General features: G+C 45.9%; 6 protein-coding genes across 8 annotated transcripts; 3 read left to right on the top strand and 3 right to left on the bottom strand.

Moving 5' to 3' along the window:
• Positions 1-328: 328 nt before the first annotated feature.
• BDBG_03113 (aldose 1-epimerase) lies at positions 329-2,867 on the bottom strand. The gene is made up of 2 exons (XM_002626890.2): positions 2,350-2,867; positions 329-2,279 (listed from the first exon to the last, which is right to left on the bottom strand). Exon 2 carries the CDS (start codon positions 1,964-1,966, stop codon positions 737-739), a length of 1,230 nt encoding a protein of 409 aa, XP_002626936.1. The 5' UTR covers positions 1,967-2,279; positions 2,350-2,867; the 3' UTR covers positions 329-736.
• A 264-nt stretch (positions 2,868-3,131) lies between these two features.
• On the top strand, positions 3,132-7,944 carry BDBG_03114. Of its 2 annotated transcripts, XM_031721109.1 has the most exons (2): positions 3,132-6,533; positions 6,610-7,927. In XM_031721109.1, exons 1-2 carry the CDS (start codon positions 3,384-3,386, stop codon positions 6,682-6,684), a joined length of 3,225 nt encoding a protein of 1,074 aa, XP_031577542.1. In that variant the 5' UTR covers positions 3,132-3,383; the 3' UTR covers positions 6,685-7,927. The 2 variants fall into 2 exon arrangements, with proteins under 2 accessions (XP_031577542.1, XP_002626937.1); XM_002626891.2 differs by having other exon boundaries at positions 3,132-7,944.
• A 60-nt stretch (positions 7,945-8,004) lies between these two features.
• Positions 8,005-9,234, top strand: BDBG_03115 (uncharacterized protein; the record flags this gene model as incomplete). The annotated part of the gene is made up of 4 exons (XM_031721110.1): positions 8,005-8,029; positions 8,201-8,499; positions 8,675-9,032; positions 9,101-9,234. 3 exons carry the CDS (start codon positions 8,005-8,007, stop codon positions 8,894-8,896), a joined length of 546 nt encoding a protein of 181 aa, XP_031577543.1. The 3' UTR covers positions 8,897-9,032; positions 9,101-9,234.
• On the bottom strand, positions 9,128-12,049 carry BDBG_03116. 2 transcript variants are annotated; one of them, XM_031721112.1, is made up of 4 exons: positions 11,623-12,049; positions 11,465-11,494; positions 10,463-11,363; positions 9,128-10,349 (listed from the first exon to the last, which is right to left on the bottom strand). In XM_031721112.1, exons 3-4 carry the CDS (start codon positions 10,601-10,603, stop codon positions 9,939-9,941), a joined length of 552 nt encoding a protein of 183 aa, XP_031577545.1. In that variant the 5' UTR covers positions 10,604-11,363; positions 11,465-11,494; positions 11,623-12,049; the 3' UTR covers positions 9,128-9,938. The 2 variants fall into 2 exon arrangements, with proteins under 2 accessions (XP_031577545.1, XP_031577544.1); XM_031721111.1 differs by having other exon boundaries at positions 9,525-10,007; positions 10,103-10,349; positions 10,463-10,881; positions 11,228-11,646.
• Positions 12,050-14,644: 2,595 nt separating this feature from the next.
• On the bottom strand, positions 14,645-15,230 carry BDBG_03117 (uncharacterized protein; the record flags this gene model as incomplete). Its single annotated transcript, XM_002626894.2, has 2 exons — positions 15,178-15,230; positions 14,645-15,096 (listed from the first exon to the last, which is right to left on the bottom strand). The coding sequence occupies exon 2, from the start codon at positions 15,071-15,073 to the stop codon at positions 14,645-14,647; it is 429 nt and encodes a 142-aa protein (XP_002626940.2). The 5' UTR covers positions 15,074-15,096; positions 15,178-15,230.
• A 5,366-nt stretch (positions 15,231-20,596) lies between these two features.
• BDBG_03118 (uncharacterized protein) lies at positions 20,597-22,915 on the top strand. The gene is made up of 2 exons (XM_002626895.2): positions 20,597-21,632; positions 21,723-22,915. The coding sequence occupies exons 1-2, from the start codon at positions 20,783-20,785 to the stop codon at positions 22,811-22,813; spliced, it is 1,941 nt and encodes a 646-aa protein (XP_002626941.2). The 5' UTR covers positions 20,597-20,782; the 3' UTR covers positions 22,814-22,915.
• The last annotated feature ends 816 nt before the right edge of the window (positions 22,916-23,731 follow it).

Below are 23,731 nucleotides of genomic sequence, written 5' to 3' on the forward strand. Positions count from 1 at the left end.
AGTATTCAGCCCGAAATTAAAGCTTAGATACAATGCTCCTTTACAAATTTGGTGTTGAATGGAGATGATCGGGATCCCATTCGAAATTACACCTTTGTATGCTCTTCTTCCTTTGTAGGGCAGAAGGACGGAACGGAACGAAGAGGTAAAGGAGGGAGGGGAGCGATGACAAAGGGTATGGGGTGGAGACAACCTGAAACTTTTCTCCTTTTCCTTAATGTCTTGAGCACAAAAGCTGCCACTATTCTAGAACATCCACGGCTTTGTTCAGAAGGTTATGTGCGGGCGTTGTGATTGCGGAATGGTCTTTTCAGGGATAGGAATATAATGAAAATATCATTGTGTATTAAAACGCTACATTTGCTTTTGCTCCCTATATACAAATTAAATACTGATTGTTTTTTTTTTTTTCTCCCTTGTTTTCGAAACAGCGCCATCGATCATGAGTACCTCCGGGTGAAGGGAACAAAGGAAATTATCGATACAGAAGTAGGTATCTATCTATATGATAGATAAGGTTGATTAAGAATTAAAGTGCACAACGGCGCCAATTAAAGGAACAGGTAAAATAAAACCAGCGGAAAATTAAAAGGGATAAGGACCAGAAATAACAGGAGAAAACACGTGGGAAACGGACCAAGGAAATATTGTGAAAGGATAACCTTTACCCCCTTTTCGGCCTAAAATCTGGTTGGCCCGTTTAAAACCCCGAGTCCTAGATTTCACAAAATCCATTTCAAACATTTCCAAAAGCGAAAGTAACCCAGTTCACGGCTGGTCCGGTGTCGAGAGAGTAGATCTGGAAGTTGTCTTGGCCCCATTTAGGGTTGCTGATGCCGTCAATCCAGCTCTCGGTCTCGATAACAATACAGCCGTATTGGTTAATAACGTCTACACTCTCTTTGTTGCCTTCCATTTTATTCCGGTGAACCTGAGATTTCTTGACGGGAATTGTCCCATCCTGATTATTGCAACTGTATATTTGGATGGCCTTTTGGTTCGTGGTAACTTGCATGCTGATGCCGGAGGTACTGGAAGCCATGTTCAGAGCGACAGCCATAGTTTCAGGGGACGAGGTCCAGTCTGATTCATTAACTGGGCGATCGATGATGAATGCGTTGTCATACCCTGTGCAGTTGGCACCGCAATTCTTGGCCGAGGCGATGTCTCTGCCGATGAGCTTCGGCTGAGTGAAGTCAAGGGCACCGTCGAATGTCGTTGCGGTGTCTGCGAGCCTGCCTGTTGGGATCGCCGCGGAATCGATGTAGATAAATTGTTTTGACAACGGCAGGTGCAAGGTAGTATCGTTCAACACGTTGGGCCTTTTGAACGCATTTAGATTCCAGTAAATGTGGTGTGCCAACATGATAGGTGTCTTCTTCGTCAAGGCAAGAGAAACGGTTTTTGCAGTTAATTTGGTTCCGCATTTCGTCTTTTCTTTAGAGCACGATGAACCGACGCTGTAGGTGGCATATGTGATAACGTCACCAGGGAAACCTTCAAAGCCAGTGTCGAGGAGACTGAAGGTAACGGAGGTCTCAGTGTGATTTACCACGGTCCAAGGACGCTGATCATACCCAACAACACCTCCATGGAGAGTCTGGGTGTCGTTGTTTTCGTTTTTGGTAATGGGATACTTAACACCGTCTAGTTCAAAGGAGCCGTTTTTGATTCTATTGGCGTATCTTCCTACGATGCAGCCAAAGTAGGTATGGTTGGTCTTGGTATCGGTTAGATATTGTTTAGGATCATCGTAACCGACGGCAACATCCTGCTGCTTGCCATCCCGATCGTTGACTAAAAGTGAAGTCAGGGTGGCGCCATATGGAATTAATGTCGCCTGAATGTTCTGCGCGGAAATGACATAAGTTTTAAACGGATCTGGAGAAGTAATAGGATAGGACGCTGCCAGGGAGGAACCCCATAGCAGCGCCGACGCAAGTAAAGCGGCTGGATTGAAATACATTGGTGCGGCTATAAGACAAGTGATAATGATGGCTAAGATTCTGTAGGTGGTGAAAATGTGTTGTGAAGAGGTTGTAACAGGTAAGAAGCAGAGCAGGAGGACCGGATTATTTTATAGATTCCCGCGTGCCATCACCCACTCCCACGCGGGGAACATGAATCTCAGTTAACTTAGTGACATTACCGCGCAGCAGGGATACCACGGAAAGGAAATGCTTAGCGACGAGGTCGAGTGGTGATTGGGTGTTTCCCGGAAACAGGGGGGGGAGCTTGAACTCAGATTGGAGAAAGCTTCGAGATGGGAATCCAAAAGTCTGCGTGAAAACGATGTTACTAACATGCAGGTGCCCTCCTGGGAGTCACTGGTCGAATTTTGCCTTGTACCTTGGACAGAGCAGTGTGCAATCTGAGTTTTCGTTGAAGGTACTGGACCTACAACTTCGATCTAGTTTTCTTTTCCTGGATATTGATTCCTGTAACCGAGCTACGTCCCCGTTTTTGTTCGGCTCTCTCCAATGAAGTGAGATGCGATGAAATGTATACTTTCTGACTGTCAAGCAAGCAGCTAGTCCAGGATGATTTGAGATATGTTGCCCGTCGTCCTGGAAAACTTGGGGACGTTGAGTAAACTCCACCTGCAGCCGAAGCGCAGCTGCGGACCCATGCGCCAAACGATAACATTCGTCACTCTGCAATTGAGATCGTCATCATGTCTAAGAAAAATCGTTGGCTGGGCAGGACGATCTACAGCTTTCCAGAAAGGCAGTCGCTGGATTCCTTGTTGCGGAGAAAAACTAGGTTGCATGTCCAGGGTTGCCGGGCCAGACGCGCTGGAATACTGCTGTCGCTCCGATATAGGGCATAAAAGAAATATGAAAGAAATATATAGTTCAAAATTGAAGATGATGTTTGAATAACCTTGAAAGTTCCAAGGTTCCGGTTTGGATTTATGGTTTGGAAAAACAAGCATAAAATAGCGGCCCACTAATTTCCTTCTTTGGCGCTGGAGCTCTCCCGCGTGCAGCAACTTATTAGTTATTGTCTTGGTTCGGAACATAGTATTTCCGTTATTCGAAGTGTCGTAAACACAGCGCACGGACCATGTTCCCAAAGAGGCAAAGTCCCCTCGTTTCCCGGCGCAAGAGGATCAAAACATTGGAGGGACAGCGGCATGATAACGGTATCGACCAACCAACTCGATGCCAATGGCATATCTTCCCTTACGACTTAAAGTGACCTATACCTGCACCTGTGATTTACAATATCTTGCCCTGATGGAGTAGCTGGTCCTCGATATCCTGGGCACCCTACCCTACCCAACACCGTACCCGATACACCCCAATTGCCTGAGCAACACCCAATTTCCGGCCTCCACATCTCCCTAATGAACCCGTCAAGTTCGCCAGTCATAAGTCGCGATGGATTACAGGAGTGATACATCCTCCCCAGATCCGCTGGGCTATCCCGGCGACCCAGAATATATCCTATCCTCGGCAACAAAGCCCTTTCTGCGACGCCAAAGCACCTTTTCACCCCGCAAGTCCCTGTCACCTACCAGACGCCTATCACCCAGCAAAGCAGACGGGAGGAGCGCGCAGTCCATTAGGTTCCAAGATATCATCCTTCCGTCCACTCCGTCTGGACGTTTTAGTGGCAAACATCGGCTGTCCCCAACGAAAACGACGACCCTAAATTCGGAGAATAATACCAGCCCCTGGAGGATCCGAGTTACGGTCGAGGCAGAGCAGGATGAGGCGGATGAAAATTTTCCAGGTAGTGTGCGATCGGGTATGAAATCGCGAAGAGGAAGGACAACCAAAGTGCCCTTGAAGGATGAAAATGACTCACTGGAGCCAAGCCCTAAAAAGCGGCGAACAGGGAAATCGGACTTGTCGCAACGTGTTCCAACACCCCGAAAAATAAGGAGCAGGATTGAAACACCGACGGGAAATACGGGAACTGCTGAAAAGAGAAAACGAGGAAGGCCCAGGAAAAGTCAGCCTTCTGTAGAAGGAAGCAATGTGGTGAACAAAGTCACTTTTGCCGAGTCAGTGCGAAAGAAGATGCGAGAAGAGGATCCTTTTCTCGACATTGCTACGGAAGATTCAGGAACCAATAATACTGCTGTAGATAACATACTCGCCGATACTGCTGACCCGAACCCTTTGCCCGACTTTATCCTTTCAACCAGTGATCATAGATCGTCTCCAACGCCCACGGAGAGAACTATGTCACAACAACCTGATTCTCGATCCAGAGTGGAGGGCTCAGCTCCTGATAATCCTGCGAGCTTTATGTCCTCCCCATACTCCCCCGGAAAACCTACCGGCCTCACACCTGAAAACACAATCGATGCTGGGCATACTCCTGGTCCCCAGGTGAGAGGATATCCTACACCTACTTCATCTTCTCTATTAGAAGAAGGGATTGCCGAAATCCAAACGGGTGACTCTTCAGGTGCAAAAAACCAACAAAGCGGATCAGTTCTAGACCCAACAACCCAGCATCGAGAATTCGACTCGATTCTAGAAAGCGAAGGATTTAGCATGGTGTCACTTGGCACCTTGCCATCAGCGAGGCAGCAGTTAAATCATTCATTTCAAGACGCTGTGAATCAGGGCATGATTAACAGCATGAAGAAGTCGCCGAAGAAGGAAGTGCTAGGCAAGTCGAAATCTGAATCTCGACATGGCGGGTTATCTGTTTCTAGCATTCCCAAGAAGGATGATGCGTATATGCCCTCTTCAGAGCCTCAACAAACATCACAGTTATCACAACAGGTGAGAAGAAGTCCGCGACGAAACAATAAAACTCCAGGAACTATATTTCCATCCTCACAGCAGCCGCGTGCACCCGCGATTCAGCCCTCGCGGCCTCCGAAAAAGACACGACTCGTCAAGTTAGTCCGAGTAATAAGAGCAGGTATTGCACTTCAGGGTGTACTTAATCGACGTAGGAGGAATTCGAGGCTCCAAAGTCCCTTCTCAAGCCCGGGTCAGACTCGCGGAGATGATCGCGAGGCTGTAAGGCAACGTCTCGATGCACTCTTTAGAGGTTTTGGAAGCGAGACAGAACGAGAACTACGTGCAGGACTTCGCTTTGGGGAACAGCTTGCGAACCGCCTTCAGGAGTCTGAGAGTAGAAAAAAGCGGGAAGAACCAGGACCAGCAGTTGACTCACCAATGACACCAGATGGCTTCGCAGCTAATGAGCGCAACGACGCGGGGTACGCGGGTATTGGCAATGCGGAGAGTAGAAGTGCATCTTCACATTCAGTGAAAAAACACTCAAATAGGGAACTGGACGGGAAGTCACAACTTATGAGTAGTCTCGGTAACAAAAATCAGTCACCCCAGCTACGGCTTGGCTCGGAAATGGCACGACGTGAAGCACAGTGGCAGCGTGAAAGAGAGATCATTAGCCGCCAAATACAGCAGGCAAATTCGAGCCAGGTTATTGTTATTGATAGCGACGAAGGTAGTCCGGAAAGACGTCCTCTAGGAAATGAAGAGCCTGAGGAACACCATGAAGACAACCCTATGGAAGAGGAAGATTACGAGGACATATGGCAGCAAGAAGCCCGCGAGGTTGAAAGCCAGTCGGAGTCAGCGTCATTCGTCGAACTTAGTCGAGAGGAAATTATTAAACCGCCACGGAGGGTTCTTCCAAGTCCGTGGAAACGCAACGTGGACGTTGCTGACCACAGCCAAGACGAAGAAGCGACTCCCGGTCCGGGCCCGTATTGGGCAAACCGCACCAATTTATATCCTCTTTTACCCAGAGGGAAAACCGAAACTGCAAAATTCAGAGAACAGAACGTTGAGAGTTCGTCACTACTGGGTTCTCCGGAAAGCGCCACGAGGAGATTTTATCAGCAAAATAATGTTTCTCCTGAAAACGCGAGCAGCCAGCCTGAATATCCTGAGGATCAACGGCCAATGAGAAGTACCACCATTCCTACCTTCGCGGCTTCCTATGGCAGAAACGAATCACCATACTCTGATGACCAGGTGTCTGATGCTGATGCTATCCATCCCCAATGGGCTCCGTCCCCTGAAAGCGGTAAAAATGAAACGAGACAGACGAGTCCGGATAACGGCGACGTTTATTCTCAGCCATCAGTGGAGGATGACCATCTATATCCAGAATTGCCGTCCAACTCTGTTCATTCTTCGAGAAACCGCCCAGGTGCTGAGGAGGAAATTTACTCTGAAACAGAATCGCCAAACTTAACTCCTCTGGCGCTCCAATATTATCAACATGATAAGGAACCTTCTACCATTCAGTCGCAATCTCCTACTGAACCTCAGCAGGAGCCTCGTCCGTCATCTTGGTTCCACAAGTTGACTGACCTTGCTCCGTCGTGGCTCACTACTCCAGCTTCTCGGAAAGTTGAAAGAAAGCAACCAGAATCAATCAGCAACCCTGCATCTCCATCATCTCCAAACCGTGAGCCGTCAGTTGAGAGCTCTTCAATTCAAATGTCTTCTCCTACTCAAAGATATTCGGTTTCGGGATCACCAGCGCAGCCGCTTCCAATTGAGAGCTCTCCTATTCAGCAATCGCCAGTAGGTGAACCACTTGCTCAAGATTCTCCTTTGCAAGAACCACCAGCACGTGAATCTCTAGCTGAGGAGCCTCTAGTCCATCAGCGCCCTCATCAACCCATCAAGAGGACGATGGTCGACACCGGAACCCAGTTCTCCTCGCCACCAATAACGAAGCCTAAACGGCAAATTAGAAGGCAACCCCCTTCGCAACGCAAAGCATTAGCAATCTCGGGTTATTTTACGGATGACCATTATGCCGCATTGCGCCACTTATACCACAAGGCAAAGCGCTCTCCAGGTTCCTTCCGCTATATCGAAACTCCAGATCGAAATGGAATGCTAGGTCAACGCATATATTCTGCTGATGGCGTATACAGCCGTCGCATTACCGAGATGCAGATTGCCATTGTGGATAAATTTCGACGGGCCTTGTCTGTGGACAGTAGGAGGCGTGGTGGGACGGGAAAAGTGGAATGGAGTGAAACAGAGCTTTTGAGGAGACTGTTCAGCATAATCGTAGGTGAGCAGGTGAGGCGGGAGCGGAAAATGGATCTTGACCATCAACTTGAGCTAGCAGGCCGACATGGATAAATTAGTAAATAGTGAAGTCCGCGCGAAGGAGTTGTCTGTCATAGCTGATGCTTTTTGGGATATTCCGTTGTCTCTTGTGTTGGACTACATTTCCACCACCCGCTTCCTCCGCCGTTGGTTTATGCCAATCGCGCAGCATTATTTCATGCCTGATCAGCGACCTATTTTTGGCTTTATCTTTCGATTATCGGATTTTAAGCTTTTGGTGTTACCGGCGTTTCCATGTTTTTTGACAACCCTATGAGCATTTTTTTGGTTGATGGGTTTACTACTTGGATTTTTTTTTTTTTTTGATGGAGAATTAGCGGTGCAACTATTTTATTTTCCATCCAACCTTTTCAGTATCTTCATTTCTTCTTGCTCTCCATGGAGCTCATAAGCACTTGGATGTGTGTGTACTTGTTGGAGTATCTGAGACCCGATGGGGTCACTATCGAAGATATCTATCTGATCATGATCATATCTTTGCTTGTCTGCTAGATGTGTAAGCAAAATTTATATTGTACAGTACTTGTGTACAATACATCTATACTTTCTTTGTCCTAATTGTTGTTTTCCTATACTCATCAACCACACTGTCTGTTCTCTTGATGTAACAGTATTAAAATTTCATTAAGATCAGAGTGAATACATGAGTCAGAGGATGACCTAAGAAGAAGCTGTGTTAATTGCAATGAACATGATTGCTTCTAAGTGAGAATCTCAGAGTGGCCACATCTTATAACTTCCATGCAGAGAAAGATATCTTCTCTTCCTTTTCTACTTGTTCTCTTCTTCATAACAGCTTGGTATTTTATTTTCTTTTGCTCATTCAGATTGGAAAGTGAACATATTTCAGTTACTCATTCTTCCAGCTTCATTTCTTCATTCATTCTTTCAAGGGGCAAGTAAACAAGTCATGTCCTGGGCAGAGCAAACAAAAGGTGAGTCAACACAGCTAGCAGATCACTTTTCCGAGCAAAAAATTCTGACAAAAGATCATTTCTTTGAAGATATGCCTGATGAGAAAAACCCCAATCGCTGTGAAGCCATGAGTCAAGTCAACTACAAAGCGACTGCAGAGAAGTGGGTGACTGACATGTTGCATCGCATAGAAGGACGTCATCCAGATAGCAATAGCAAACAGGACAGAAAGACACCGTTCAAGTACGAGAACAACGCGATCATCAATCCCGGAAACGAGGATGAAGCCGAAGAGCCCAGAGCGGCGAATGAGGCTACCGGAAAAACACACAACACGCTTCTACCCAATCGCAAGACCAAGATTACGGGGCCGGTGGATGGAGCGCGGCGTCCCTGGAGCGCGGCCCATGAGAAGGAGCTCAGGAGTTGTCTGCTCGAGTATAGGAACTGTCCGGCGGAGTGGAATGAAGATGGGCCTCGATTTGCACACGTCGGTAACCCACCTCTCCATCTTTCTATTATTGTTTGGAAATTCTTAAATGTTGAAATAGTTCGTTGAAGGATAGGGGGTCGGGGTGGGGGGGGCCGCAAGAAATGACGTTCGATATAATAGTATATGTACTAACCAGCGGGACCTCTCTCCAAATACAACTCAACATATATAGATGCTCAAACTCATGGAGCAAAAAGAAGCTCATGACGAATTTGCCAGACGCCGCTCCTTTCACGACATCAATGAAGGCTGGATGTACCGCAGCATCACGAGCCAACGGATCAAGGCCAGGAGGGCGATGCCAATGGGTTTCTACCATGCCATCAGTAGTGAAGTGGGTTTTATTAATTTCACATTGCCATTTACGATTCTATTACTTTTTGTTTGTTTTTAGCTAGGTTTACTTCGTTGGGTCTGGTTGGATTATGCGGAGTAGCCAGAAGTTAATTTGGGGATAGGCCGGATTCGAGAATGCAGCTGAAACCCCCAAGGACGAGGAAGGCTAGAGAGATGCAGGTGACGCATTCTTGGTACGTGCTGTGCTTCTTTTATCTCTCGTGGTTGTGGTTCCAATGTATCCTATCTGATGTTTGCCTAGTGGAACTCTTATGTTAAATGCTGGGAGACTATGGACCTTCTTAACACGCAGCTCGTGTATCTAGACTCTTACAATGCGTAGTCAGGGGTAGTTGGTTAAACATCGTAGCCAAAGTGCTTCTAAGTAAACTGTTGCCCGCGAACATTTCTGTTAACTATATTTCAGCCGAAAGTTCTATCAAAATATCATGGATACATTATAGTCTACTTAAGCCTGGTGAGATAAAAAACTGCAGGCATACCGTTAACAGAGAGTAGATAGATCTCTAGATACGACGATGGATTTTAAACATCCCCCTCTCTTAGCCCTTGAAGTCTAAATCAAAAGAAACGCCTTTCAGAGAGGTCGTCCGGAAGTATCACTTCATGATAAGTCCGTCACTCTCGCCCTACATTCACCAAACACTATATCCACCTATTGACATCTACCGATTCCCAGCACTGGAGTTTGATGATGTAGGACTGGCCGCTCTTCCTCCGGACGCAGTTAGATTAGTAGGACCAGCACCGACCGACTGTCCAAGGGTCGGTAGGTCAGCGCTAGGATAAACGGCCCAGGCAATAAATAGGAGTGGAATTGGGGCAGGGCGGCGCTGTAACCTCCGATGCCCTGTCAGAGTAATCAGACAGCGCAACGCCGGTGGGATCCAAAGTAGCGAAACGGGATTTCAAATTTGTGAAGTCCGGGTTGACAGGGGTGGGGGTGCCGCGACGGGAGAAGCCGTCGAGGGCTGAAGGGTTAGATGTATCGCCCTCGGGCACCTTGCCATAGGTGATTAGCCCGTAGTTATTCAACTCCTCTATCCACTCGTACACCAATGCGCCAGACCAGGTGCCTGTCATTTCCGGCCCAAGGATGGTATTGAGGTCGTCGAAATCTCGTGGTCGGACCGTGTTGCAGCCAGTTTCTGAAAAGAAAATCGGAACCGGGTATCCCGCTGCTTGGTTTTGCAGGTTGGCATAGCTGGAGATTTCAAATGTTGATTCACCGCACCATTCGTACGTGTTGAGGCAAAGGAGTCTAATCTTTCAGATTCATCTTCCCGGCAAACCAGCCGGTAATCCTTCGAGTCGCGATAGGCCCCGATATCTCGAGCCGCAGCTAGGAAATACGGGCTTGCAGCGGAGTCATTCGCTACGGTAAAAACCTCGCTGCCCACAAAAACTCCGGCCGTGTTTCCGTACTTCTGTAATTCGTCAAGGGTCAATTTGAACGCGTCGACCTGCTTCTGACTCCAAATAGGGGATTGCTAATTTGGCACAAGGGGTATTTAGATAATTTGTCAGCGCTTTTTGGTCTACCAAGTAAAGATCTCTTATGTACAACTTATTCCCTGGAATCTTGCTAGTTAATGGAATATACCTCTTCAATTTGGGTTGGAAAGTCATCCAAGTCCACAAACAAGTATATCCCTGCATCCGCCAACGCTTTCATGCACTCATCGGGATCTCCATTAGGGTCAACATGATAGACGCGTATAGCATTTGCACCCAGCTCCTTCATCAATGAAGAGTCCAGTTTGCACTGTTCGGGGTCCACAAGGGGATCGTGAAGAGTGAGCCGGTACGCAATTTCTATCAGTCAAAAAGCTAGCATCAGCTCATCAATGAGATAGTTGACGAAAAACTGCTGGCCCTCCTCATTGAAAAACTTTGAGCCTATAGCAGAGAGCTTCGATATTGCAGAGATATTATGTACCGGCAATAGTAGCCATAGGTATGCCCCCATCATAGCTCCGAAGGAAGAGCTACGGTTCCACATTGTGTTCGATTCTCGATAAGCTATAGAAGAAGCAATTGATGAGAATCCAGGGTATCGAAACTGATTAAGGAACGACTGAAATAGATGTATTCAACCACCCCCGGCTCAATTGTAGCTTCTTAGCAAACAGATCCCCAGGAATCCTTGTAGGAACATGCAATTCTGCTGAAGAACAGAAGATGAAACGAGCGCGCAGGGGGATAGATTGCAGAAATACAATCAAGAGAGAGGGATACATAATGGAAACGATGGACGATAAGGAGTTAAAATAAAAGAGCAAAGACAGTCAGCACGCGTAGAGACGGGACAGACACTGTTGTCATCCTGGGGAGCCTTGAATTTGATCTCATTACCGCAGAATCGTACCTCAATCATTCAGGTACACACACACACACACACAGGCCTCAGCCCTAGATCTTACATAGTCCATGACGTTGAGGACTCGCAGAGGCTTCGAAATATATATCCGAATAAACGCTCGCAATCGCAATCGCATTCCCCCCTATTTTTTTTTTCCGGATGGCATCTCAGCCAACGAACAAAACGGCCAGCACTGGTAGTAGCCAGTCATGCAATATGCTCAGATATCGCCATTTCGCTTACCTTAACGCTGACGGAAAAAAATAACAATCGCTGAGACTTGGTTCGATAGTTAAAGACCGAGTAAGCCAAGTTTCTATTCAGCTGAAGACCAGGGGTATTGACTTCTTTTTAACTGGTCTTTTGTTCGAGGTATTAAAGTCATTTGCAATGTGTCATACCAACGCAAATAGTGTACATGTATGTAAAGCCATATAGGTTGCTGTACATGTACATACATAGATAGTTATATCAGAAATAGATTGCGATAAATAGTTTAAGGTTATAAAAATAAGGTTGATATGCTGGTTTTCACAATAGTTAAGTAAGTTATTTAGTTGAACTAACGAGTTTTGCGCCGGATTCGAGTCTTTGCCGCCATGGAACCAAACAAAGAGCTGTGAGAATGAAAAATAGGTGTGCAATCCGATTCTTTTCTTCTTACACACGGATATATAACTAACCTGTTATTTCTCCGACCCTGGCGATCTACGAGCTGACGAACTACCGAAATGTTGAAGCCGGGTACCATACCAACCTACCTACCTCTCTCTCTATTATAAGTGAAAGAGTTACATGGTCAATTTTTTGACGATGGGTGTGCTTTTTGTCCACTGAACTCCGTCTATACTTCCGTGATACCTATGCAGAAGGGCTCTATCTTCCTATTATTACAAACACATGACGACTCCAAGGTTGATATTCGTGTGGATTAACTTTACTCTTGCAGATGGATTAGTGAGAAAGCGCAGAATGAACCCAGTTTGTTATACATTTGATTAAAGCTGTGGTGATAAGAGATCAAGATCCGGGTGCGACGAACAGTGATGAAGACGAAACCCGCTTTTTGTCCTTTACGCCCCCTCCTGAAGAAGAATCTAGAACATTAACTATACACGCCAATGTTTATAGACTAGAGTACTTCAATCTTGTTTCCTCCCGTTCCATTCCCGCAGCGTTTCAGCCTGGATATGATAAACAAGGGCACCCACCCTCTTTTGTCACCCTGAAACAGTGCCCCGTCTATCTATACCGCGATACCTGTTTCCAATCACCATGTACAGTACAGTCAGTACATACATGGTTACTGACAGGATAATACATTCCTAGTCACGCTGTAGGAGAACGAGCGCACTAGGTCAACTAGCCAGATAGACCGATAGACCCGGCCATGGACTTTTCTACAACCTCTTCTCTGAGCTGGGTATTACGTGTGAGAGATAAAACTGCATGCTAGGGCGCCTACTAAGCAGAAGGCTAGCTCCGATCAAAGCAAAGCCATGCAAGATGAAATGATAATGATATCCGTTCATCTATGAAAGAGCATCTGGGCCGGCCGCTAGGCCTCTCCGCGATCATCTCATCTTATCATATCCCCAACAACCCACACTTCAGAGAGAGTAAGTATGTACCATGCATGAGGATGGATGGGGGCTGCGATGTAGCTTAGTGGTGCATAAATTGCGTAGATACCAAGTTTTTTTCAGCCCCGCAGATGGTGGATTTTCAACTTTCAGGAATAGTTGCTGCGGTGGTAGGGGGGCGGGGAACCCCCGAATAATCCTGACTCTTTGGCTAGGTATCACACGGCCAAACATCCATAAGCTCAGCTCTTTAGATAGCATGTGTCGTTGGCTCAAAGTCGAGGGCACGACATGAACCTAATCAGTCGGCATTCTCGAAGCCAGACCAATCCCGATTGGTTCAAAAGGGCATTGCTGGCCTGAGAGGGAGGTTTATGGGAGTGGGAATGCATAGTTGGAATTTAGCTCATTTACATATCAAGGTGTATATGGCTCAGCTGTTATCTGTGATACTCCAGCGGATCTCCGTGGAAAGACCAGAACATTTTTCGAGGAGTTGAAGGTGTCTGCTAGACTACTCCGTATACGCAGTTTCAATGATAGTGTCTATCACGCGGGAAGAGGGGATAAAGGGTGCTCTCGTTCGCTCGCTCGCTGAGACCGACCAATATTGGATATGAGCTCGGCCGTCTATATCCTTTTCCATTGAAACCTCAAATGGCATTTTGCTCAAGCGTCAAGACTAAAAATAGTGATATAGATGATCTGCGGCGCATGTTTCCCAGCTTTGAACCGCTTTTTTAGTTTTATCTTGAGGTATGGATGTACAGTAGCTGACCCCTAGATTAATTTCTCTCTATTTCCTAATATTGAAACCCAGCCGTCAAAACCAATTTAGGTTCAAATTTTATGACGAAAGTGGAGGAGAAACGATGTGTTTTGATCGGGAAAGAAACAAGCGCATCTTCGGCTCATCGGAGGGCTGAGGGCTGGCATTAATTGGTAGTTACTCAAGGTTCCCTGTGAACTAGATACAGCCTTGCGCGTCCCTTCCCCTCGCCCCTCGCCCTCCGATTTTGGTTGATGGAGTCGGCTCAATTACCCTGCATAAACGGTCAATAAAAATAAATAGAAAAAAGGGGGAAAAAAAAAACGATAAACTGGAAAGGTGAGGGTGATGCGACGCCAATCTCGGTAAACGTTCTCCGCGCGGCGGCGCACATGCGTTGCGATCTGGATCCTGATCGACGGGACGACGGCTTTCCCCCACTTTCTCAACAATTGGACAATTTTACATGGTCGCTCCGGTTGGTCTGGTCTCTGTTCAGAGCGCGCTTCTTTTTTGGCATCGATGATGGTTGTAGCCAAGCCATCTCCGGTGCACACGCGAAGCGCAGCCTAGCTATCAGTCCACACAGCCTAGCCTGTCCAAGGAACCAGCTGCCATGGATGATTTTCCAAAATCTTATTATCTAGCGAATCATGTGTGCATTTCCCCTCAGTTCCCAGAGTAGCGCACTTGTTTGGCTGGACAAAAATGAAATATCAAGTCCATTATTGGCTGGAGCGTTGGCCTTCGCGACCTGAAAAATGTTTTTGCGAACCATCACACCCAAAAAGAACTTGAAGCCCTGAAGCTGGCGACAGTGAGGATGCGCGGCAGAAGCTAAGTAATGGATCTTGAGCCATATACCCAGCCACATCGCTTTGTTCCTTGATGGAATTTTGTGTCACTCTATCCATCCATGGGGTTTGACACGGTATTTCAACTGTTCATTGTTACCGATTATTATTGTTTTTCTCATGAAGACGAACCCCGACGACCTCTTTGCGAGGGGCGTGTGTCCCGGGAAAAAGGCACCCTAGATTCTTGGCAGTACGATGGGTGGTCATGGTCGTTTCAAGTATGGTACTGTATGCCGCGCACCCCTGGATATGCTGAGGGCTTATCAGAAGCAAAGGTGGGCTTCCGAAATGCTGTACCCTCCTGGACCATATGGCCATATGGCTTTCCAGCGGTCTTCGACTGAAAGGGCGTGTCTTCAAACATGAACCAAATGCAAATCACCGGGTTCACCGCCGTGTCCGCAGCCACATCCACGGTGAAGCAAAAGCTGAATCCCAGCCATGGTAACATCGTCGCTTTGTGTGGTACGAGTTCAAACCTCTTTCCTCTTGTTCCTCCCGCTCCCTGGGCTCTTAGCAAATGGCGAGCTGAGCCAGATTGTAAGATCTGGTTGGTTACCTGCTCGTGCCTCATGCAGATGAGCTGGTCGTCGGTCGAGGTACACGACCGTAACCGTCCCGAGCATGCGGGCGGTTGATGCATGCTTGCGCTAGGTCTGGGTGCCACTGACATAATTTCTCAGCTAGGCTCCCACACACACACACACACACACACACACATACACACACACATACACACACACATACACACAAACACAAAACACACCGTGCCGTGCGTCTATTTTCTCTATCAAGAACCGCCAAACAAGAGGTCCAGGAGGACGAGAGTTAAGTCCAGCGGATGAAGAGGGAGAAAAGGAAAAAGGAAACGAAGCAGCAGCGGAAGTAACCGAGAGTTGGCGGCGGCTGCAACAGGGATGAACCCATGTAACAAAAGGAGATCTGTGCGCTTGTTCGCTTCGTATCTGCCCTTTGGGCTTGACATGTTTGCTTTTTCCTTGTTGCATCAAAAATTCTCGTGAGCCGGGTGCCCGGGACAAAAAAAAGATATCTGCTGGGAATTACATGTATTTTGGCTGACTGCGTATTGCTGAGAGAACGATATCCCCGGATGCATCCGGGAGGTCGCAAGTGCAGATGAGCAATAGTGCGTCTGCTTGTTGAGAACGTTGCATGACAAGCTGGAAGAACGGCCATCTTCATCATCAAATAACAAGCAGGTATTTTTCGCCTGTCATAACTGACTGCTGCTCTCTCTCAAAGTGGATCAGAACTTCCTCTCGATGTAGAAGAGGAATTGAGCTTCCACCTGTGAAATCGACTTATTGAGCAGGTTATTCGCTCAGACCCTTCCATCTTTTATCACAGCGCAAGCTCTCATTTTCATCAGATGAGTGTTGCTTGAGCTTCGCTTCCAATTCAGGCGATGTTCCATTCAGCTAAACTTTGTTGTAATGTAAGTTACTTGATTGACAGTTCGCTTGAAATCCTCCTCTAGTGTGAGCTTTTCCGCTGCAGGCTAGGTATTATTGGGAGTACTTCCATCAATTTTTCTCCTCCTATTCCTTACTTCATCGGCATTCATGGAAAATCAAAAGTGATTACTGAAGTAAAAGGTCATATCTATTGAGGTAGTTACAACACCTGCTAATTCTTTATTGTGCATAGACCTGGTAGAGTAGAGTGGCAAAAAAAAAAAAAAAAAAAAAAAAAGACGACCTTGAAAAATCCTCATTGGCCAGTTATTCTGCTTTCTTCTATCTAGAGACCTCTCAACTGCTAGTTAATAAATAAATAACAATCTTTCATGCAATCTATTGTATTTAAAATCTCATCACTATTATTTCGCACATATCAACAAACCCTCACAAGCTTGGCTCATCAAAGCAGTAGTTTGCAAAGGCTGGGTGAGTCATTCTTGGAAGATATATTCAATTGCCTTATCAAGGTTCGATTTGCGGCCAGAACCTCGCTTCCAACTTGACTCGAAAGAGAACTAACCTAACTCCATTTCAAAGCTTATTGAAGCTCGTGCCATTGCCAAGTTTTATCTTTTTATATCTATATTTTTTTTTCTTTTATAAACTAGTTATTCTTATCTTATTTTACAAACCAATCCCACTCCCAGCTTCCTAGCTGGGTCGTTTCGTATCACATAATTCAGGTTTTTTTTTTTTTTCTTTTTTGGAAGCCCTTCTATGCTCCGTATGTGGTGGACGCGGGCTGGCCCTCCCTCCCAGACAATCCCGCCTGGCCATAGCTCATTCCCTGAAAACTTACATGGTCCCGTTGGGCCTGTCCTGTTAATGCTTATTAAGAGTGGAGTGGAGTGAAGTGGAGTGGAGTTGGCAATGGCAATGGCAATGGCAATGGCAATGGCAATGGCAATGGCAGGCAGGGAGGCAAAATATCATATATGTTGAAATAGATACCCGCCCACAGGAACAGGGGAGAATCTGGGATTGATAATGGATGCATGGAGGGGCGGGGTGGGGTCGGGACGACGATGACGACGACGAAACCGGCGTCTGCTGCTGCTGCGACTAGACCTTGTCAATCATGAAAAGTTGCAAGGGAAAGTGGAAAGTGGGAAACTGTGAAGTTCCATGGGGGAGGGGAGGGGGACTTTATTTATTATTAACCCGCTGGATTTTGTAAGCATGTGAGTAATGTATGTAGCCTTGTATGTAGCCTGTACTCCGTAGTCAGGAGAAAGAGCTCTGATTTGTTCAATTTGGTCAACTTGTTTCTGTTCAACTCCGGTCCTCATTCCTAATTTTGGAATTCCTGAGGGCAGTAATGTATGCTCTGTATGCTCTGAATAATGAATCCCAAAGGAAATTGGTAGGGAGTAGAATGGCCTGTGGGGGAGCAATAGGCGGTCTGAGAGGGCCGCATTAATATATATGTTCAAACTACTCTGTATACCACTGGAAGATATAATAAGAGGTGCCGGAAACACATCCATTATACATTTAACAGTTTGGAAGATTATGAGTAGAGGAATTGGAAATGCACTTTCAACTCCTGGTCACCTGCCTGATAGACTCATATTCTCATCTTGTTGCTCTGAATTGTATTTGCTTCTTGTCTTTTTCTAGGCATTGATATTTACACCGTGGTCTGATGATGATATACAGTACAATACAACCATCCACCTACTAACATTGACAGAGGAGAGAGGAGAGTAGAATATCTAATCTACTATTGTTCACTTTTCATCTGTTTGAGGCCGTGAAGCTGGGTATAAAGTTAGCCGACGCCACATTTATATAACTAACTACCTAGGAATTAACAAAGACACCGAGACTCTCGGACGGATGTTGATGTACATTACTATACGGAGTAGAGATTCTTCAAATGTCATCTGCCACGGCGTAAATTTTTAGAGAGCTTCTAGAGGCCATCATCGTGTCATAGATAAGTGATCTCCGGGTGCTACTGTTCTGCTATGTCATGAGAGGAATTGTGAGCATCATTGTACAGTAGTTACGTGTAGAAGCTCTCCTCCGAAAACACTGCCAAGTGTCATGTCGCCTCCTCCATACTTAGCTAGATAACTTATCTATCATGATGGGAAGGAAGGTTTTGAAAAGCAAAAGTCTGGGAAAAGTATCTTCACGGCGTTTGGTTGCCGAGGGCAAAGATCCTTGTATAAACAGTAACTAACTAACTCTAGTTAACAAGTCCAATCAATTTTGACAGCAGTGCAAAGAGTACCAAGACATTGTTTTTGACAGATGTCAATGCTCCAGCCTTACCCATTCAATTATTATATCAAGGCATTTATCCCTGAAATAAAAGGAAGAAAAATAAAAATATAAAAAATAAATCAGGTATCCGTCCGGGGGGGGAACCAAAGAAAAAAGAAAAAGTTCAAAAATAACAATTGTGGAGCCCCGTCAGTGCGGTTAATAGTGTTAAATAAGCATATAACTAAAAAGCGGCGGGAGAGTTTAAAAGCTCTTTACTGCTTTTGCCTCCCGCGAAACGAAAAAAAAAAGGGCTAGACGGGGAGATCCATGTTATATAGATGATAGAAGATGGAAGTTCATCCATGGATGTTGGATGTTTTTTGGCTGCCCACTTTCGACCGAAGATTACCCTTTCAATCTCCGGTTCCAGAGGTTTTGTTTCGGTTGGGTTGGGTTCCGGCTCAGTTCAAGTTGTTTTTTCTTCTTTTTTCTTCTTTTTTTCTTTTTTTCTTTTTTTTCTTTTTCTTTTCTTTTCTTTTTTTTTTTTTCCCTTAGACTTTTGAGTGTATTTTATGTTAATTGAAAAATGTGGTTGGCACCTGTGAACATGCTTTTTGAGACCAAAAGAAGGCATCGCTGCATATAAGCTACTTGGTGGCTGGCTTTTCTTTTGCTATTTTTTCTTTCTTTTTCTTTTTATGTTTTTTGTTCATAATTCTGTGCATTGCTTCATATCTACTCTGTACTCCGTACAGACTTAAACTGTCATACAGGAACATCAGAATAAATAAATAACAATAATTAAAATAGCTCCAGTCAGACCATGCAAAATTACACAGACACATAAAGATAAAATGAGCAGTGCACACAAACAACAACAGCAGCAGCAGCAGCAGCTACCACAACAACCATAGCAATAATAATAATAATGAAAGCACATACAGATAACAAACAACCCTTTAATTTTGATGTCCCCACGGCGGAACCGGTGTCAGTTGCGGGTCTTCTGGGCGGGCGAAAATCTAGACTGGTCTGTCTCGACGGCTTGTTTCGGTAACTCTGCCTGGCCGCCAGAGCCAGCCGACCGGTCACGTAAACCGAATAATTACAGGCACAACGTTTCAACATTTCAGCTAGAGAGAGGGAGAGGGAGAGACAACAACATATTTCTCCACCCCTCGAATCATGCGAATAACTACGCTGTACGCTGTACAGAGTACAGAGTAAGTAAATAAGAATAATAGTAGCCTCTCCGGGCCCTTGCGGGTACAGCGTACGGAGTAGTCAAAAACAGCAGCCTAAGTCACCGCCACGATGATCCACCGGCGGAAGACCTCTCTGGGTTACTCTGTCGGGCCTAGGGGGATGCAGGGGCGGCTGGCGGCAACGAGGCTTATCCTGATAGTCGCAATAATAAGAATAATAATGTGCATGAAGAAATGCTAGCTCTTCCTTCTTCCAAGGGGGGAGGGGGGACTTACAACAAACAAGACAGATTATTGTTATTCTTAGATTTTTATTAGCTGCAGCGGAATTTATGATTTGTACTCCCGTATCCAAATCGCAATGAACAGAGCGACGACCGGCGGCTGAGGAGGAACTAGTTAGTTAAACGTACGTTACTAGGAACTACATACATAATACTCCATAGAGTAGACCGAACGACCGGGTTGTTGTGTTTCTGTTTCTGTTGCATACCAATAAGTTACCATTATTGATACCGTACCGTCCCGCTGATCTCCGCCTGTGCTGCCCGATTCTGCCGCCGCCGCTCGTGCCAGACTTTGCCAGACTTTGCCAGACTTGCTTGCCAAGACTTGCTCGCTAGCCTCTTTTTGCCCTCTTTTTGCCCTCTTTTTTGCCAGACTCCTTCTTGCCAGACTCCTTGCCAGACTCCTTGCCAGAACTCTCGCCTAACTCTCGCCTAACTCTCGCCTAACTCTCGCGTGGCCCAGGTCCGGTCTGGGCCAGGCCATCTGTCGCCTCTTCTACTTCTACTTGTTACATGTACTTCTTCCTCTCCTTACTTCTTCTTCTCGACAACCTCATTCATCCTCTCCTCCATCCTCAGTCTGCATTTGTCTTCCCCAATTTCCTCTCCTTTGCTTCTCCTCCCTTCTCTTCACGCACGCCTGCTCCTAGCTATCTCTCCACCACTACTTGTGTCCATTCCTCGACCAGCTTGTTTTGACGGCTCATAGCTTCACCTCGCTAGTCCATTTCTCCCCCCCCCCTCCATTCCCTCTAGAAATCTCCATTTCCCTCCAGTTTCTCCGCCCTTCTGTCTCATCTGCGATATCTCTCCAGCTTCACAAGCGGGCCTCGAAAACATCCTTTCAAAACGTTTGGTGGTTCTAGACCGTTTCGTTTCCGTTTCACCGCGTTCACTTCGCATGCTATCGTGCTGTACGCCTCGAGCTTTGTGTGTTTCGACCAGCGGCCTGCGCGAATTGTCGTTCGAATTAGCTGCTTGATTAACTTCTCGGCTGTCTGCTACTGTCTACTGTCTACTGTCTACTTGTCTACTTGTCTACTTGTCTACTTGTCTACTTGTCTGGACCTCAAAGCAAACCCCCGTTCTTGTCAGCTGGTTCGCAGGAGTCCGCGAAATTCTCTCCGTCGCCCTCCCGCCCAGAATACATACCTTCCTTGTGTGAATGTTCCCAGAGAGTGATAATGAGTTGGCCCGTTTGAGAGTCATGAATCTATTGGGAAGTGTTGTCACCGGCGATGCCTCAGAGCCAATTCCGGCCTTTGGAAGCCCAAGCCCTCTAAACCAGTCCAATGATTCGTCCTCCATAGGAATACAAGACTCAACTACAGTACAACAACAACATCAGCGGTGTCCGTTGCCATATATCTCCCACTCCCACTCTCACCCGTCAAAGGCCCAGAACAATCGAATACAGATGGCTTCCATAACCCCCAGGCCGTCCTCCAGGTTTTCAAAACGTAGCTCGTCGTGCGAATCACTCCGCACAGAACAAGTGCCCATCATGCGATTTTTTTCAAGGCGAACCCCCAATCTGCAGCTGCCACCCTTTGAATCCTTAGGCATATCAAATTCTTCCAAACCATCCAATCCTCCGCCTTCCTCCCTTCAAAATTCAGAACGTCCCCCATTTACCGCTGGTGAACCCTCTACCGTCGCCATTCATCCACCCTCGTCCCCCTATACATTATCCGAAACGCCATCGGCGCTTCCTTACAGCCGCTCTATTTCGCTACCTCTCACACCCCCAGAGGAAACCCTATCTGTCAAATGGAATCCCGAGTCGGATAGCCCTATCTCTGATGTACATTCAAGCCCCAATCGGCATAAGCCATCACAATTGGACAGTCTCACGAATGGGGATTCACATTCTCCGAAGGAGAACAATGGTCAAGCTTCAGACTCGGCTTCGCAGGCGGTGACATCGAATGGGGCCATACAACCAAGCATGGAGCAAATTCCATTCACTAATGATGACCCGAAGTCATGGCTTAAAAATGGAATTGAACTTGCTGGTATGTCCCACGCATTCCCATAAAAAAACCTTTTTTCTATTGTGTTCCCTGGCTGTCTGGATCTTATTACTGACTTAGAGCAATTTGCAGTGTCTTCACTTAAAATTTCGAAAACGCCAGGCCAAGCTGTACAGATGGTGTCGCAAACGCTGCCATGCCCGCCTATCGACCAAACCCCAAGCTCCCTCCCAGTTTCCGCGTTTAGTAACATCGTCGAGGAAATCCAACGTCGACTCCAAGCTGACCAGTCTCCTTATATTAATATCATTCATGCAGTGCCCCCAAAATTCAGCCTAAATAATTTGCCAACGTCTCCGCCTAGTACTCCAAACCGAATGTCTCCGGACGATGACTACTTCAATTTGACCGTGTTTTCTAGTGGGGCTCCGGTTCCTGCATATGCATCTCATCGTGACTCCATATCAGATGATTCACCTGGATCCACACATACTCACACGGCTATTGTCCCTCCATATAGTGTGCACATCTCCATAGTTGAACGTTATCTTCCTCCACCCTCGTCTCAAGAATACCGAAATCTGTTCTCAGCCACTGGTCCCTCCGTTCTAGTCGATCGTCTGCGTGAACTATCCCCTCAAGGAGGCAACCTAGTGTTGATCTATCCAACCAAGCAAGGCGCCCGCACATTCAAAAATGAATATCTGGGCCCAATTCTTGACCCCCTCCTTCGCCAAATGGTTGTAGTCAACGAGTTGTCTGCAGATATCAGCAAAGCCCTAGGCTCTATGCCCGCGATAGCCGAAATGGACGATTTCGAAGCAATGCAGAACAACATCCTGCGGCTTTGCGAGAACTTAAGACAACGCGAGTCGTCATTGGCTGGCCCAGCACCGACTCGCAGCTCCCGTTTCACCCTGGTTTACGGCGGCAAGGGCGAAATCTGCATGGATCGCAAATCGTGGATCGAATGGTATATTCAACAGGAAACACCAAGGGCACGGGACATTCTAAATGGTTATTGGCGGGTCGGTTACCAGCTCCCAACCAGCCTTACGGCTTCGTCACAGGGAACTCGCCAGCAGGGGAATCGGGAAATATCAGGCCCGTCACTTCTGCAGGTGCTTTTCCAGGGGCTCCGGAATAGGGCGAGTATCGACATGTCGGCTGATCTCGGGAAAAGCATGGAGGTTGGCGTTTTTGTTATTCGCAGATCGCAGTAGCTGCTACTAACTGGAGCAGCGAGATAGGAAAAATGGCGAAACCGTTGACGTTGAAATTTAATGGGACTACCCGTTTTATTATTATTATTATTATTATTATTATTATTATTATTATTATTATTATTATTATTATTTTCCTTTCCCTTTTTGCAAAAAAACAAAATGAAGAAAGGGCGGGAAATATATGGGAAAAATGGAAAAATAACACTATTATTATTTATCTTAAGGGAAATTTTGCAATGGCTAGTGCAGCGAAAAACAAAATTTCCCTTGGCTTGAACAGCAGGTATTCATTTGGCGCGTTCCCTTCCTGTTTTTGAATGTTTGGTTTTTTTTGCTCCCCAGTTTTGGTTTGAGTATATTGAAAGCATTGGAAACCTTACTTTATTTTTATTTAATTTTTTTTTTTCTTCCTCTTTCCTTCTCCATTATTTATACATATCTAATGTTATTTTTTTTTATTTTTTTTATTTTTTTTTAGTTTCCTGTCAACTCTTTTTTTCTTTTTCCATCTTTTTAACTTTTCCCCTACTTTTTCACTTAGAGAGAGAGAGGATTGGAATAGAGATGAGATGAATATAAGAGAGAGAAATTTAGCATTTATTACTATTATTTTATTCTACTGTATCATAATCATTAACTAACTATATAATAATACTTAGTCACTGTTAGCAATCTGTTATATATATATATATTCAAAGAGGTTGTAGTGTATATAGCCTGTGAGGCTTTATTTATACATAGATGTAATTTCATGTGTAGCAACACAGCACACACACTAAGTGAATTCTCAAGAGGCAGAAGAAACAGAGTTAACTTCGCCCAATCCTAGCAACCGTGAGAGGAGTAATGGATTGCCTAGATAGGACTTTTTCGCAAATGGACTGTGTTAATTGATATTAAACTTATTTTATTTTA

This window comes from Blastomyces gilchristii, assembly GCF_000003855.2.
Source record: "Blastomyces gilchristii SLH14081 genomic scaffold supercont1.4, whole genome shotgun sequence".
In the NCBI taxonomy this organism is placed as follows: domain Eukaryota; kingdom Fungi; phylum Ascomycota; class Eurotiomycetes; order Onygenales; family Ajellomycetaceae; genus Blastomyces; species Blastomyces gilchristii.

Coding starts and splice junctions, on each gene's coding strand:
- BDBG_03116 (XM_031721111.1), bottom strand. CDS start 10,603: ATGAAGGAGCTGGGTGCAAATGCTATACGCGTCTATCATGTTGACCCT. Junction 10,350..10,462: donor TTCCAACCCAAATTGAAGAG/GTATATTCCATT, acceptor GTGCCAAATTAG/CAATCCCCTATTTGGAGTCA. Junction 10,008..10,102: donor AGACTCCTTTGCCTCAACAC/GTACGAATGGTG, acceptor TTTTCTTTTCAG/AAACTGGCTGCAACACGGTC.
- BDBG_03113 (XM_002626890.2), bottom strand. CDS start 1,966: ATGTATTTCAATCCAGCCGCTTTACTTGCGTCGGCGCTGCTATGGGGT.
- BDBG_03118 (XM_002626895.2), top strand. CDS start 20,783: ATGTTCCCAGAGAGTGATAATGAGTTGGCCCGTTTGAGAGTCATGAAT. Junction 21,633..21,722: donor AAATGGAATTGAACTTGCTG/GTATGTCCCACG, acceptor AGCAATTTGCAG/TGTCTTCACTTAAAATTTCG.
- BDBG_03114 (XM_002626891.2), top strand. CDS start 3,384: ATGGATTACAGGAGTGATACATCCTCCCCAGATCCGCTGGGCTATCCC.